At 36.3% G+C, this 15,512-nt stretch overlaps 1 protein-coding gene across 1 annotated transcript; it reads right to left on the bottom strand.

The window, feature by feature from the left end:
* Positions 1–3,821: 3,821 nt before the first annotated feature.
* Positions 3,822–11,103, bottom strand: TMED7 (transmembrane p24 trafficking protein 7). The gene is made up of 4 exons (XM_058170323.1): positions 10,950–11,103; positions 10,599–10,825; positions 6,251–6,496; positions 3,822–5,075 (listed from the first exon to the last, which is right to left on the bottom strand). Exons 2-4 carry the CDS (start codon positions 10,782–10,784, stop codon positions 4,839–4,841), a joined length of 669 nt encoding a protein of 222 aa, XP_058026306.1. The 5' UTR covers positions 10,785–10,825; positions 10,950–11,103; the 3' UTR covers positions 3,822–4,838.
* Positions 11,104–15,512: the final 4,409 nt, after the last annotated feature.

The following is a 15,512-nucleotide window of genomic DNA, read 5'->3' as shown; positions in this document are numbered from 1 at the left end:
TCCAGTGTAGGATAAGTCACAAATCTTTTTTACACAATCTTTGCATGAAAGATAAAATGGCAGCATGTATGTTTCTTAACTGAACCTTTTGGCTTAGTGTGTCATTTACATAGCCTTATAAATATGAATTTTCCTTTAGGAAACTGAAATTATACAAGCTTCAAATTCCAGACATTACAATAAGTTATGGTTTATGAATTATAAATGGCTCATTCACAGCCAGTTGAAATTTATGCTGAACCATAAACCATGATTTATAAACCACAGTTGTTAAATTCAAACATATTTGCTGAAAGTAAATCAATCACTTTATGGATTAATACAAGTTGAAAAGTAATTAATTGGTTTTAGAGTACTTATCATGCTCTTTAATCATAATACTCCAAACTGAGTTTATAAAATGTATGAGTGCCACAAAAGAGGACTCTTTTAATGTAACTTGTACACAGCACATGGCGATGGCAGGTAAAAACAATGGGACACTGAATAGCATTTGGCAAAAATGCACAGAAAGTAAATGGGACATCATAATGCAGTGCATGATGGTAATTTCCACGTGTTCTTAAAATTCAGCATTTGATAATTAGTTCATTTGTATGGACATGAAAACTGAAAATTCTGGTTACTGCAGTTAGCGCCCGCCCCCCCATTAAATTGCTCTTTATTAAAACTTTTCCCATCAGATGTGTTGAATTTTCGCAAAACTCTTAAACAGCACTTTCATTGTTTCAACAGACCTGAAAGGCAAGGGAGGGCTGGATTAGAAACTATCACTAGAGTTTGTTAGGGATACTCTTTTCAAAGTTGCTCATATGGTCTAGACCAGGGGTCTCCAACCTTAAGACAAAGCTGGCTGAGGAATTCTGGGAGTTGAAGTCCACAAGTCTTAAAGTTGCCAAGGTTGGAGACCCCTGGTCTAGATAACTCAGTTAGCATACTAAGGACATTCTTTTTCTGTATTCCTACAAACGGATTTGTATTAGGCCTTTCATTGATTTCTTTTGTTTACAAATGCTCCCCCTCCCCATAAGCTTTTCTCACAATTTCACAAAGTAGTTCTCAATTTATTTATTGTAACTTTCTCTCCCCTCTTCCCAAGTTTCTTCAGTTGTGTTAATATAGTACTTGTCTCTCAAATTATTTTTGGCATATTTACCAAGTCATGTGATTTCCAGAAGAGGAAACAAAAAAAATTCCACTGCATCATTTTTTTCTAGTAGGTTTTTTTCCTATATTTCTTCTTCCGCTTGTGCTATCAAGTCTCTTCCCCTTTCCTTGCAGTGTTGTAATCTGAGATAATAAATCTGTAGCCAGAAACTCATTTTAGTCACAGACTCCCAGTTTGTAATAATCACAAACTTCTCCAGTCCAGTGCCCCCCTGTGATATGCTTGTGAATTGCAATTACCTTTTGAGTTCATTTAAAAGTATGTGTGTATGTGCACACACAGAAATATATTGTTGTTCCCTGATTTGAAAAGAGGAAGAAATATAGTGGTCTTGAATTGAATGACAAATGATTATCTTAAGTTTTTTGCCACAAAGGAATCAGTGGGATTGGTTTGTAAAATTCTACAAGCAATTACAACAGGTAAAAAAATAGGCGTAAAGGAAAAAAGTGAAGAACATTAGTCAGGTCTTAATATATTTGCCTGAGCATGTGTAATAAATGTATATCTTAAAACAAAATCTAAACATACTCAGAGACTTGGATTGATCAATACCTTCAGCAAGATCAAAGTATCCTGAGATTTGCAACCATCTGACAAATTATTAAAGGAGAGGGGAGGGAAACTGGATGTGGTGGGAACTGCTATCCAAGATAAGCTGAATGCTGGCTTATGAAAAAACAAGTGATTGCCAATCAGTTATATTCATTTATCTATATTTACAATTAAATTATGTGGCAATCTCACACACAGTTTATGGAAGTAAGTAAGCAAAACCAGAAGCCTTTTCTGAGAATCTGTAAAGACTGCATTGTTCTTCAGCATTGCCTTTGATTCTAAAACTAAGATAGAATAATCTTAAAGTCCAAATATAAAGAAAAATGGCAACTTCTAACAGAATTTTACAATTGTTGTCATAACACAACTCTCTAAATAATAATCACTCAGCAGATTCTTATATTAATTTTATTATTTCATTTATAATTTCACAGGGCTATTTTTGTCTTACTAAAAAAAGGTTTTTTTAAATCAGGAACTGGATACATCATATACATACGTATGGACTTCAAGAAAATGAAATTTAAAAAAAACCTGGAACCATGATATAGTGAAACTGTATTTTAATTATATATATGTGACAGTGTCTTTGTCTGAATAATTGTTATGACCAAATTGTGTTTACAGACATTTTTAAACTTGCTTTGGAATTTGCTTTTGTCTATTAACCACTGCTAATAATAATGTATGCTAGAACCAATTGTGGCAACTTTCAAATTTCTGAAATATGAGAAGAGAACATTGAAAAAAATATAAACTGCAGCAAGATACAAGATAATTTAGACAGAATCCAAATAGTTAAGTCACAGTCCCAAACCTTATCCTACAAAAGGAACAGTCAAATATTATTATAAATTAAGGAATTAGATGCAAAATTTATACAATGTGCCTAAAATAAGTATGACTGGACTGAAATAATGCATGGCAAATACCTAACACTTTGAAAAATAGTATTTATATCCATATTGGCAAGTCATCAAATATGCATTTTTATCCTTGAATCACATCCTGTCAACTGTCTGTTACAAATTCAGAATAAATTAGGCCATGGTTATGAGCCTTTTCTCCATCATATATGTAACCAGTTTGATACAGATGGCCAAACTTTGGAATGAAAAAAAGTAAAACTAGAGAAACTCTCACTGACCTATTTACAAAAAAAAGTATACAACTTTAATCTGAACAGCTAGGCCTTTATGAGACTTCCTCAGATTTATGGCCAAATATCACTTCCGTCAATCTTTGTTTTACAGGATTTCTATGGGTCTCTTGTATATGAATCACTAAAAGGAATGGAAGGGTAAAGCACATCATCCTAAAACTGGTTTAATTACCCTGTTTTCACAAATGGCATGTAGGTGACCTTTACCAGAAACAAGTACGTTCAATAAATTTATTTTCTGCAAACTCAAGTGAAGCATGTTCTACAGCAAGCTATTATTGCAGAATGTTAAAACACATACAGTACTGGAATATTCCCCATCTCTAAACACATTAATGTTCTATTTTCTAAAAAGCTACATCCACAAACTAAGGCCTAAAAATATTAGGCATTTTTAACATCATCAGTTAGTCAGACTCCATGACAGAGCACCTCTCATCCTTTTACAGCACAGTAAGGTAGCTCATACAGAAAAAAATGTAAAATGTGCTTACAGAATATCTACAAAGTAATGGGGGGAAATGGGTCAATTCTCTGCACAAAAGTACTATAAAATATCAAGCTTAGTTTAGTGAGTGTTAACCCTTAAGCATAGTGGTATTCATATTTTTGCAACCACAACTTCTTTCTTCATCCTCTCAGACAAGCCTTGTTAGCCACTTAGAAGATGCCAGTTTTAGTAAGAGGAATGAGGCTTATCTTTAATGGTTATGGTGATAATCTCTTTTGGATATTCTGAAATATCTCTGCAATCTTAAAACCTCACAATAGCATCTGGGATATTAGAAAGCAGGTATAATAGAATTAGCAATTATATAGCAAAATCCCTCATTCTCCCAAATTTTGTAAGCTACTTCAAAAAATAATCTCTTAGCATAAAGCTGGTAGGATAGGCAATATAGTACTGTAAGCACACACGAGAAACTGTCGCCATCAATTTAGAATGTTTAATCAGCAAATTAATTCATATACATCCAGCATCTGCATACATTGCTTAATAAATCAATTATTTAGACCAAAACACTCAAGCCACTTATGGCCATGCAATTCTTTAACATAGTAGTCTCCAGATCTCTTGGGATTGTAACTCCCATGATTACTGACCGTCTTTAAAATTTATTGGGATTATAGTTACAAATATCTAAAGGGCATACTGTTGAACAGCTCTGATTTAATATTAAAGAGACTACAAGGCTAAATTTTAGCTGCAAGTTACTTAAACCAATGCATTTTTGCTTAGTCCTATCAAATGAAAGTGAAAACATCAGATTCCTAAAATTTAGATGGTTTGTGTCAAAGCTGATTTAGTTCTCAAGACAGCAACAACAGCAATCTTCAAAGACTCAGCTTCAAGAATTAGAAGGCATTTCTCCCATTATTTAATTTAAAAAACAAAATGCAAAAATGGTAACCTTCTTTCAATGCACAGGAAATTGTTTTTTTCCAGGACTCTAAAATTGGTACAGTAAAATAATATATATATATATATACACACACCCAAAAATGATTCAAGACCCTAGAATTTCCAGACACTCAAAACAGTGCATTACAAGACTTTGAGACTACTGTTAATTATGTGTTTTTGTTTTGTTTTGTTTTTGTTTTGTTTTCAACTTGCAAGGTCAGACTTTTTTTTCATTCATAAGGACAATCTTTTAATTAACTACTTAAAGGATTTTCTTAAAGCACTATGTACTTACAAACAAGTCTCATTTTTTTAAAAAAAAATAGCAATTATTAGATTTCTCAGCAGATGTGAAAGAAAATCCCAACATATAACAAATAAAAGGCTGTCTTTTTTTTTTTTGTGACAGCTTTTGGAAGTATGAATTTTATAACTTTGAAGTGAAAAGGCTAAAGGTATTTAAAAAGTTCCCTGTACTTAATTGTTCTTTAACTAGAAATCATTCAAATAATAATATATTTTTCAAACAATGGATTTAAAGCCTGTTATGATCCAACACGAGTTGTAGTGGTTCTTTTGTCAGAGAAGAAGCTTTTGAGAAGAAATACCTGCCCAATGCTAACTACAAGTAGAATGATGGCTTCACCTATTGACCAATAAGCCACTCGCGTGTTTAAGTCTTCTGCTCTGCTACGGCCCTGTGCTTCCCTCAGTCGAAAATGTGTCTGATAATCGATGACGGACTTTAGAGCTTCATGAATTGAAACACACGCTGACTCCATCTAGAGACAGAAAAATAGAGTACTGATTAGTAAAACAGACTGGAATCTAATGACTATTAATAATATAGAAATAGGTCTTAGGTTAAAAAAAATAAGGAAAAACTTTAAACCATATTTTATCATAGCATGTAAGTAGAGTTTTACAAAATTCAAAAGGATTATGTTCTTCAGAATCACATTATTGTAATACAGAATTAATCTAGTTGCTTGTACATTTGATTAGAATAAAAATAAAAAATTCTAAAAATATTTCTTTAAAGAGAAAGCAATCACCAAGTCTTTCTCTTCATACAGAAACTTGTCAGTCAGCAACAAGAATGTCAGAACTTGATGCAAACTATATATTGAAAGCTTTTCAATTTTAACTCTATCTAGTAATTTTATCACCAAGATCCAAAAATGAAACATGCATACATATAATGAACTCTATAATCGTATGAACTATTTGCTCAACCCTTCTAACCTCTTTCCCCTGAATAACTGAGGAGATTCCTTCCAATTCTCTAAAATGTAGTTTGGAAATGGAATGATATAGGAGAAATGAGTGAGCCCATCTCGGTACAACTGACAAAAGCTGTTCCACTGATAGAAATATGTTACTTAAGCAGCAGTTTCAAAGTCCCTGATCAATAATGATGGATGCTTTAAGTTGCAGTTAACAGTAACTGGAGGTTTGTAGGTCTTCCTATTGGGCAACAGTAAAAAAACATATGCTTTAGGGAATGTTTTGCACAATAATAGCCAAGGCTTTGGTTGCTGTTATTCACTTCTTTGTTCCTTCTCAGAGGACAGCTGGTACAAAGTGCTCCATATTAGAAGCTGCAGAAATCTGATGTTTTCATCTGCCTTCATAGCCCATCTTTCATTCAAGTTAGCACTCTTTATTTCACCTTTCATGTTTGCAAATTGGAAAAAAACCGAAATTGAATTTAAAATTCAGAGGTTTTTACAAACTACTCAAGCAAAATCAAGTTGCAATTTACAATATTAATACAAAAACATTTACTTGTGTAAATGAAAAGATGACAAATGCCATCTCATGAGAATGCCATTCAATTAACTGGCCGTATGGTCATGCTATTAGACAAAATAAAATTTCTGAAGTTCTATAAACTGGTTCTAGTATATTTTAGGATGAAGGCAGCACATTACTGTGAATTCAGAATTCACTATACCTGAGTGAGTGCAGTGACTCTGTTTTCACTAGGAAAGAGAGGTGGGTCATCTCCAACTTGGAAGTCAAAGTATACTGTTTTGTGTGTGAAAGTTGAAAACTCATTGCTGAAACAAAACTTGTATGTTCCATTTCTAGATGCGGTAAAGGTAAAACTATCATACTGTTTCTTCATTTCTTTATATAGCACAATCCCATCTGGATCTTCTAAGCGACAGTCGACATCATAGTGTCCTCCAGTAATCACCTGTGGAATAAAGAAAACTGGTATCTGGAACACTGATGCTATTTTTATCACTTAAAGAAGTATCTTTACAAAGCAAATATACTAAACGATACATTGTTAAAAACTTCAGCAAGAGAAATTAAATATATTGCAATCACAACTAAGTCAAAGGCAACTTTAAACATGTTGTTGCATTTCACATATTTTTGCTCCTTGTAATAACTGTTTGGACCAAATAATAAATGAAAAATAACCATAAAAGTTATCAAGTTAACTTGAAAACACATCACTTAAGGGTAACTCTTCCAATTGTGTAACAGTTATTAAAACCATTAAGGCCACATTTTTTAACTTCTTAGTACTACAGATAAAATCCTATCATGTAATATCCAAAACTAGATGTGCATTTAGTAAAGACTGACATAAGTGTTACATTTTAGCAAAAGAAAAGAGGATGACCAGCCGCAAGGTATAGTTTCCATTACAGCATCTGCTAGAAGACGTGAAAGGCCAAATGGGTGATAGATGATCCTGGAAAAATCCTATCCAGGAAGTCACTAAGAACCAAAACTGATCTGACAGCATTTAATCAATGAAAAATACCAAAGAAAAGGGGAACATTAAAAAGTGGAACAGCACTCCTGAAAAAGTTCTTCATTCTCTAAATTGAGGAAGCCCATTCATTTTGTACTTGCATAAACACAATCTCTATGTATAATCAGCAGACCTTACTAAAAGATAAACTTTCATGAATAGAGGGTTCCTTTCCCTTTTTGGAAAGCTTTTGACTTAGTAAGGAGCTATTGTTATGAAAGAATAGGGCAACTTTTGCTATTTCACTACAATTCATTAACCTTTAAAAATATGATAGAAAAATCACTAGACCTACAAAATAATTAGTGTAAAGGAATCAGCAGCTGGAGGTAAAAGTAGACAAGGTTATCTCCATATCAATTATGAGAAGATTTACTACAACTCCATGAAATAGAAACAAAATCCGTGCCATTATAGTTGGAACAATGCTCTTGAAGATTAAGATTAAAGTGTTGTGGAGTAATATTTTATATCAAGTTCAAAATATATTGGACAAGGTTTTTAAAAAATAGATTATGCTCATTAAGTATTTTCTTCATCTTAAATATACTTAGATGAATGAATACAATTCATTCTATTCTAGAATAGGTTATCCATAAATAATCCATGCTGAAACCAAGAGAATCTATGTCAACATTCATTACCTACTGCTGATAGCTGAACAAGCAGCACCAGAGTTACAAACCCTGAAATTTAGACACCAGAGAATGTAGCTAGCATTTTTGGAAATCCTGCAGGTAAGAGTGCCTTTTTGATTACTGTAGTTTGGATTTCAAGATAAGAGTTGTAGATACAAATTGCTCATAATCATGATGTTCCATTCTATTTACTTACTCTTCTGGTTTCATAGTCTTTCTCTGAAACAGTCAATTGGTATTCCTTTCCTATTAAAATGCTGGGTCTAATGAAGGTTATATTTTCTTACCAAGTCCTAGCCAATTTATTTGCAATAGAATTTCTTCTTACCTGTGGTACTCCCCTTCTCTGGGCTGCACTAATATTATATTCTAGTAGATGGATGCATGCAAGTCTTTTTCAGGAGCAGAATTACAAATATGGAACTTTCCCAGGGAAATCTCCATGTTTCACTTTTTGAAGTAGTTAAACAGTTGTATACAATTGAGATTGTAATTTTACATATTTGATGTTTTAATTTTAATAATGCCATTAAGTTTTATTTTATGGCAGACATTTAGGTAGAACATTTTTCTACTTATCTGGTTAAGATAAAATGCACTTTAACATACAATAAAGGAATATAAACACTAACAAAGAAATATTATTTATGTATAAAAGCAAGGATAAACATTAGATCAATGAATCTCTGCCATATAAACATAGGAAACATTGTTGTCATTATTTTGGGAAAAGCAAAGTAATAAAAGAAAATTAATTCTATTCTCAAAATTCTTATCATCTCTTGTATCAAAATTTAAGATAAAATTTCCTAGTAAGAAACTTAGTATCAGGTAATAGCACAGTTTCCATAAAAATAATGTGATGGCAAGAGGATCAATGCTCCCAAAAAAGGGACCATCCAATTTCAGATAGAAATATGGGAAGCACAGCCAGCATTATTGGTAAGCATTTTATTCCTAGTATTCTACTAGAAGAAATGTTCTTCTCTGCATAAAGAGTCTATTAACAATAAAATAAATGATATCTAATCAAAATATTGTCCTGAATCCCCATGTGTAGGCATCACCAAGAATAATAGCCAACTGTCTACCCAAATACCGTAATAATAGGTTGAGAAATGCAGAACTGAAAAGCACCTAGTCATAAGACACTAATTCTTTTAACTAATTATAACTGTTATATCCTTGTTTTTCAATATATACCTCAGTAATTCTTATGGTAATATATTTGGTAAAATGATGAAGGTACACTTATATTCAGCCTATGTGGACATGGTCTTCCTCCCAGCAATAATGATGTTCAGTATTTCAAGTCCTAAAAATATGGTTTCCTGAGATTGCAGCTAATGCTATAGATAAAATTACACAGTTCATTTTTATCATCACTCCTCTGTACCAAAATCTGTTAAACATCTTACTCCACAGAGCGTGGGTTGTCAAATATTTACTATTTAAATTTGTTTTCCTAAATCTTGATAATATAAAACATTAGCTGAAGTCATCTTGTTAAATGAGAATAATACTCATAATATTTGGTCCTCACACTAGGACTAAAAGATGGCATCATAGTTGGGAATAGCATTCAACACTTCACTGAGTAGAAAATGAGGAAGTAGACAGCAAGATAAGCTAATGTTGCTAAATCCGACACTGTTATATAGTTTCTTAGGATCAGTGAAGCCAAACTGATTACATAAAAATAGTACTTCCTCTGTTTCTGTTGAACAATGAGATGAATCATCATTCAAGTTGAATAACAAATAAATATATTCTTCATATTTTAGGCAACATATGGTCCACGCCTTTTAATCTCCATACAGGACAACTCCATTTCAATGTCATATTCTAGAAAGATAATCATATAATACATTTGTCTACAGAGTTTATAATCTAATTTTTTAAAATAGGAATGTACACGGAACCTTGCTTTCAACGGAGATGTTGAACATCTGAACAAAAAGTGCTGTTGGCAGAATTGCCTTATTCATTCTCAGAATGAACTTGTTGCTGCTGATATATGCATCTTCTATGTGATATGTAATTTACCTGTATTAGTACTGATTGTACATATTGTACATACAATGCATATTTGAGCTTATCCAGCCAATTTATTTTCATTTTCATTTTGTCCTTTTAAGTGAAAATCATACAATTTCACTTTTGCACATTGCACAACATAGACATCTAACAAAAGCCTATGCCTGCTGGTTTGAAAACCAAATAATTATGCCCCTAATGCCAATTACGCCCTCACACCAGTCACCAGTTTCACCATACTGCTGCAAGCAACAGGAAGCAGCTCCACATACAACTACCAAGATAAAACTAGCAAAACAGCAGGAATAGTTTTGTGTGTGTTTAAAACCACACCCAGTACAGGTAAACAATAGCACCAGCAATTGCACTTAAGGCTTATTAGTACAATATAATATAAGAAGAAACTAAAAGGTCCATGACACATAGAATAGAATAGAATAGAATAGAATTTTATTGGCCAAGTGTGATTGGACACACAAGGAATTTGTCTTGGTGCATATGCTCTCAGTGTACAGGACAGATCAGAAGCCTGGGAGGCAAGAAGACGAATATCTGCATTAAAAGGAAGGTCGCTTAAGTGAGAATTATCAACGGGGCCATGTCTGGATGTGGAACTCGCAGTCCTTAAGTGGGTCTTCGCAGAATTTTCTGCTACGTTTCCAGACAATCCTCTTCTACCGCCGCCTTTTCAGTCCTCTCTGGCCTGAACGCATACCATCAAAGAGGCCGCTTTCAACCCCATTTCCTGCCCAACCAACTGAAACCGTGCAAAAGTGTAAGGATTGTCCTGCGTGTGGAGGGGCGGACCCCCACTTGCCTATGTGGCGCCGCGAAAGGGACGACGATCTCCTTACCTGAAATTCCAGGGTGCACTTGGTGCCCTGCACGATCTCCTCATAGAAGCACTGCTTGGCGTTATCGGGCAATTCGAAGGTGATCTCCGAGGCGCGGACCGACCCGCTGAGCTGCAGCAGCAGCAGCAGCCCCGCCGCCAACCAGCCTGCGGTGGCACCAGGGCCTTGCCAGCGCCGCAGCAACATCTCCGACACCGGGGCTCGACCGACAAGCACGGAAGGCGAAGCTGAGGTGGAAGAAGAAATGAGCAAAATGAGCGCCGGGGCGAGAAGGCTCAGATCGCCGGCCCCATCCACGCGACCGGGAAGGAGGGGTTTCCTTTAAGCGGGAGGAGGGGAAAACACCTTTACCTGCCAGGTAGCTGAAGACGCGCCGGCTTTCACCTGCGGCGTGGCCCTACGACAAAGGGGGGAGGGCGAAAAACGGAAGAGGTGATCCGGAAGTGAACGGATTCTAGCTAAAGACGAGAGCGAAGAACTTCCGGGAGGGATCATTTGTAGACGTGGTGTTCGCTGAGGAGAGTGAGGCGGTGTTGTAGAAAGGCATGGGAGGAAATGAGACAAAGGGGTGGGCGTGGTCTAAGGTACTATTGGTCCTGCGAGGAGTGGTGGACGCTCCTAAAGGGCGGCGGGAGTGGGTGGGTGGAGACAAGTGTTGCTAGGTGACAGTGGTTACTAAGCAAGCCGGCTTTTCCTGTTCTCTGGTTAGCCGGAAGTACCAGCCGTTATAGAACCAGGGAATTGGGTGGCGCCAATTCAGTTGCCTTCCAGGCACGCCCCCGGGCGCGAGAGCACTAGCCGGACCAGGGTGATAGATGAGTTTTGGACTAAAGTTGAATGTTAGTGTTGGCAGCCCCAATTAAAGTGTTGATTATATAGGAGGTTGAGCTTGTCGATCGAAAGGTCGGCAGCTCGGCAGTTCGAATCCCTAGTGCGGCCGTGTAACGGGGTGAGCTCCTGTTACTTGTCCCAGCTTCTGCCAACCTAGCAGTTTCGAAAGCAGGTAAAAATGCAAGTAGAAAAATAGGGACCACCTTTGGTGGGAAGGTAACAGCGTTCAGTGGGCCTTTGGCATTTAGTCATGCCGGCCACATGACCACGGAGACATCTTCGGACAGCGCTGGCTCTTCGGCTTTGAAACGGAGATGAGCACCACCCCCTAGAGTCAGGAACGACTAGCACGTATGTGCGAGGGGAACCTTTACCTTTACCTTTAGAATAGAATAGAATTTTTTATTGGCCAAGTGTGATTGGATACACAAGGAATTTGTCTTGGTGCATATGCTCTCAGTGTACATAAAAGAAAAGATACCTTCATAAAGGTGCAACACTTAAACACTTAATGATAGTCATAGGGTACAAATTTAACACTTAATGATACAACACTTAATGATAGTCATAGGCTACAATTAAGCAACCAGGAAACAATATCAGTATAAATCATAAGGATATAAGCACAAAGTTACACTCGTAAGTGGAAGGAGATGGGTGATGGGAACGATGAGAAGATTAATAGTGCAGATTTAATAAATAGTTTGACAGTGTTGAGGGAATTATTTGTTTAGCAGTGTGATGGCGCTCGGGAAGAAACTGTTCTTGTGTCTAGTTGTTCTGGTGTAGCATCGTTTTGAGGGTAGGAGTTGAAACAGTTTATGTCCAGGATGTGAGGGATCTGTAAATATTTTCACGGCCCTCTTGATTCATATAGGTCCTCAATGGAAGGCAGGTTGGTAGCAATGGTTTTTTCTGCAGTTCTAATTATTCTCTGAAGTCTGTGTCTTTCTTGTTGGGTTGCAGAACCAAACCAAACAGTTATAGAGGTGCAGATGACAGACTCAATAATTCCTCTGTAGAACTGGATCAGCAGCTCCTTGGGCAGTTTGAGCTTACTGAGTTGGCGCAGAAAAAACATTCTTTGTTGTCCTTTTTTGGTGACGTTTTTGATGTTAGTTGTCCATTTTCGATCTTGCGATATGGTAGAACCTAGAAATTTGCAGGTTTCTACTATTGATACTGTGTTGTCTAGTATTGTGAGAGGTGGAAGTATGGAAGGGTTTCTCCTAAAGTCTACCACCATTTCTATGGTTTTGAGTGTGTTCAGTTTCAGATTGTTTGGGTTGCACCATGAGGCTAGTTGTTCAACCTCCCGTCTGTATGCTGATTCATCATTATCTCGAATGAGACTGATCACTGGTGTCATCTGTGAACTTCAGTAGATGGCTTGTTAGAGATGCAGTCATTGGTATACAGAGAGAAGAGAAGTGGGGAGAGCACACGGCCTTGGGGGCGGGGGAGCTGTGCTAATTGTGCAGGTATCTGATGTGATTCTGCACTTAGCACTTAGACTTACTGTATATACCGCTTCACAGTGCTTTTACAGCCTTCTCTAAGCGATAAACAGAATCAGCATATTGCCCCCAACTATCTGGGTCCTCATTTTACCGACTTCAGAAGGATGGAAGGCTGAGTCAACCTTGAGCCAGTGAGACTCGAACTCCGAAATTGCAGGCAGCCGGCAGGCAGCAGAAGTAGCCTGCAGTACTGCATTCTAATCACTGTGCCACCACTACTCTTAGATGCTGATTTTATACACTCGTTTTGATCTTTTATGTATTTTGGTTATTTTGATATTTTCTGCTTTTTATCATCCCATGGCCAGAAGGATCAGAGAAAAATCCACTTGATGTCTCAACAGATTGAGCCTCTGTTCCAAGGGTGAAATCCAGCAGGTTCTAATAGGTTCTGGAGAACCGGTAGCAGAAATTTGAGTAGTTTGGAGAACCAGTAACGGAAATATTGAGTAGTTCATAGAACCGGCAAATACCACCTCTGGTTGTCCCAGAGTGGGGTGGGAATGGGGATTTTGCAGTATCCTTCCCCTGCCATGCCCACCAAGCCACACCCACAGAACCGATAGTAAAAAACTTTGAATTTCACCATTGCTCTGTTCCTCAGGCCTTCTAGCACTGCTGGCACTTTGATGGTTCACTTGGTCTTTCCCTGAGATCGCATCTTCTCACCCAGCAGTTACATATAGATGGGAGAGAGAAAACGGTGGGAGAGAATCCAGCCCAGCAGCACCTTATTGTACAAGTGACCAGCTGCGGGCATGACCTCTCTCCCCCTCTCAACCCTGATTGAAACCGACCACAAATAAAGAACTACACAAAACGGTATCTGCCATCCGAGTTCCTTAAGCCAGTTCCTTAAGCCCAGTTCCTTAAGCCGGCCCAATTAAATTCTCTGTTTGATGGCATTGAAAGCTAAAGAGAGATCAAAGAACATATAGAGTTATAATCAAAAATTTGTTTTCAACTTAAATTAAATTTTATGTCATGCTTCTAAATACAAAGTTGTTGGACATCAAAGCACAGTGACAGAACTTAGACATTTTTCTGGAGAAAGAACTATAGTTTCCAATAGGAAGTGTAAGATATCCTTGCACCCGTTACCATCTATAGAACTAATTTGGTATACTTTGTGGGAATGTAAGATTTAGTAAAATAGTAGAAAAACAGATGGGAAATGAAATTGGATTTTTAAAAAACATTTCATTCTGTTGACTTATTTTCCAAAGTTGTTGAGCATTACACTTTCCCCACCAAATATGGAAAAACCTAGTCATTGCTTTTCCAATAATTTTTAGAAAATCACAGTCCATTTTAGCAATCAGTATGTTTGTTTATTCAATTTATGATCATAGACCAAGAAAAATGTACTTTCCAAGTGAAACATAGTATAAAAAATAGAGAAAAATAACATAACTAAAATTCTTATACAGGGATAGTGTATTTATGTTGCTGGATAAAAATGACATCTGATCTTGAAAGCAATGTAACAGAGTTTGGCCACTGCTAAAGATTAAATCTTGCTGATCTACCAGCAATAGTTAAACATAGAAACAATCTGTGTACCCTGGAAAGTCTAATAAATAATAATATGCCTATTTCTAATATCTTCATACAAGATGCAATAGAACAAGACTTGAGGATTCTACTGTGTATGACCCACAAGGATTTAATTGGTCTTTATAAAGGATTCTTTTATGTTTTCCTTCCAGGACACCACAGTATCAGAATGATCTAGAATAAAAAAACATGAAATTAGACATTATATGTTATAGACAGCTCTCTGGTTTCACATTAAGAAATTGGTATTTGGATAAAGAAGCAAAATTGGTTTGACATTCTATGTCCAATATACACGAACTTTCATTTTGCCTGCCTGATCATACCTTGCAATGTAGAGGGATTCTCAAGATACATCTAATGAATGATGTTGCTTTTCTATCATTGCTATCCAGCTTATGATGCATCACCCAAAACAGGGTACAGGGGACTTAATCCAACTGGATAGATTTTTTTTAAAAGAAGTAGAAGGAAGATTCCACTAAATGAACTTTATTTTTAGGATTCCAGCTTCTCCTTTCGGATCTGCAATCTGAACTAAATTAGACTGAACTATTTCTAAAAAGACAAAATTGAAGTGCAATTCTATGTGGGTTCCATACAATAAATGGGAGAATACTCTAGCCAAGTAAAACGTTATTGTTCGGGAATATAAATTCAGCATTCGTTAACTTAGAATACAGAATAATAGAATAATAGTGAAAAGGACCTCGGAGGTCTTCTAGTCCAACTGCATGCTCAAGCAAGAGACCATATATCATTTCAGACAAGTGGCTGTCCTATTTCTTCTTAAAAGTCTCCAGTGATAAGAATACCCACAACTTCTGAAGGCAAGCCAATTAGGTTTTTAACCAAATAGGTTAAAAAGTTATACAGGCTTTTTAAATTTACTTGGTTTCTGAGTCATAGTCTACCAACAATGTATACATAAATAAAGCATGGTGAATGCTAGATTGAACCTATTACATTGCTCTATGTTTGTCTTTTCCAAGTAAAATGACATCTA

This window comes from Ahaetulla prasina, chromosome 2, assembly GCF_028640845.1.
Source record: "Ahaetulla prasina isolate Xishuangbanna chromosome 2, ASM2864084v1, whole genome shotgun sequence".
In the NCBI taxonomy this organism is placed as follows: Eukaryota; Metazoa; Chordata; class Lepidosauria; order Squamata; family Colubridae; genus Ahaetulla; species Ahaetulla prasina.
Note: the sequence above shows the minus strand (reverse complement) of the source record. Positions and strands in the feature narration are given on the sequence as shown.

Coding starts and splice junctions, on each gene's coding strand:
- TMED7 (XM_058170323.1), bottom strand. CDS start 10,784: ATGTTGCTGCGGCGCTGGCAAGGCCCTGGTGCCACCGCAGGCTGGTTG. Junction 6,497..10,598: donor AGTGCACCCTGGAATTTCAG/GTAAGGAGATCG, acceptor TTTATTCCACAG/GTGATTACTGGAGGACACTA. Junction 5,076..6,250: donor GAGTCACTGCACTCACTCAG/GTATAGTGAATT, acceptor TTCTGTCTCTAG/ATGGAGTCAGCGTGTGTTTC.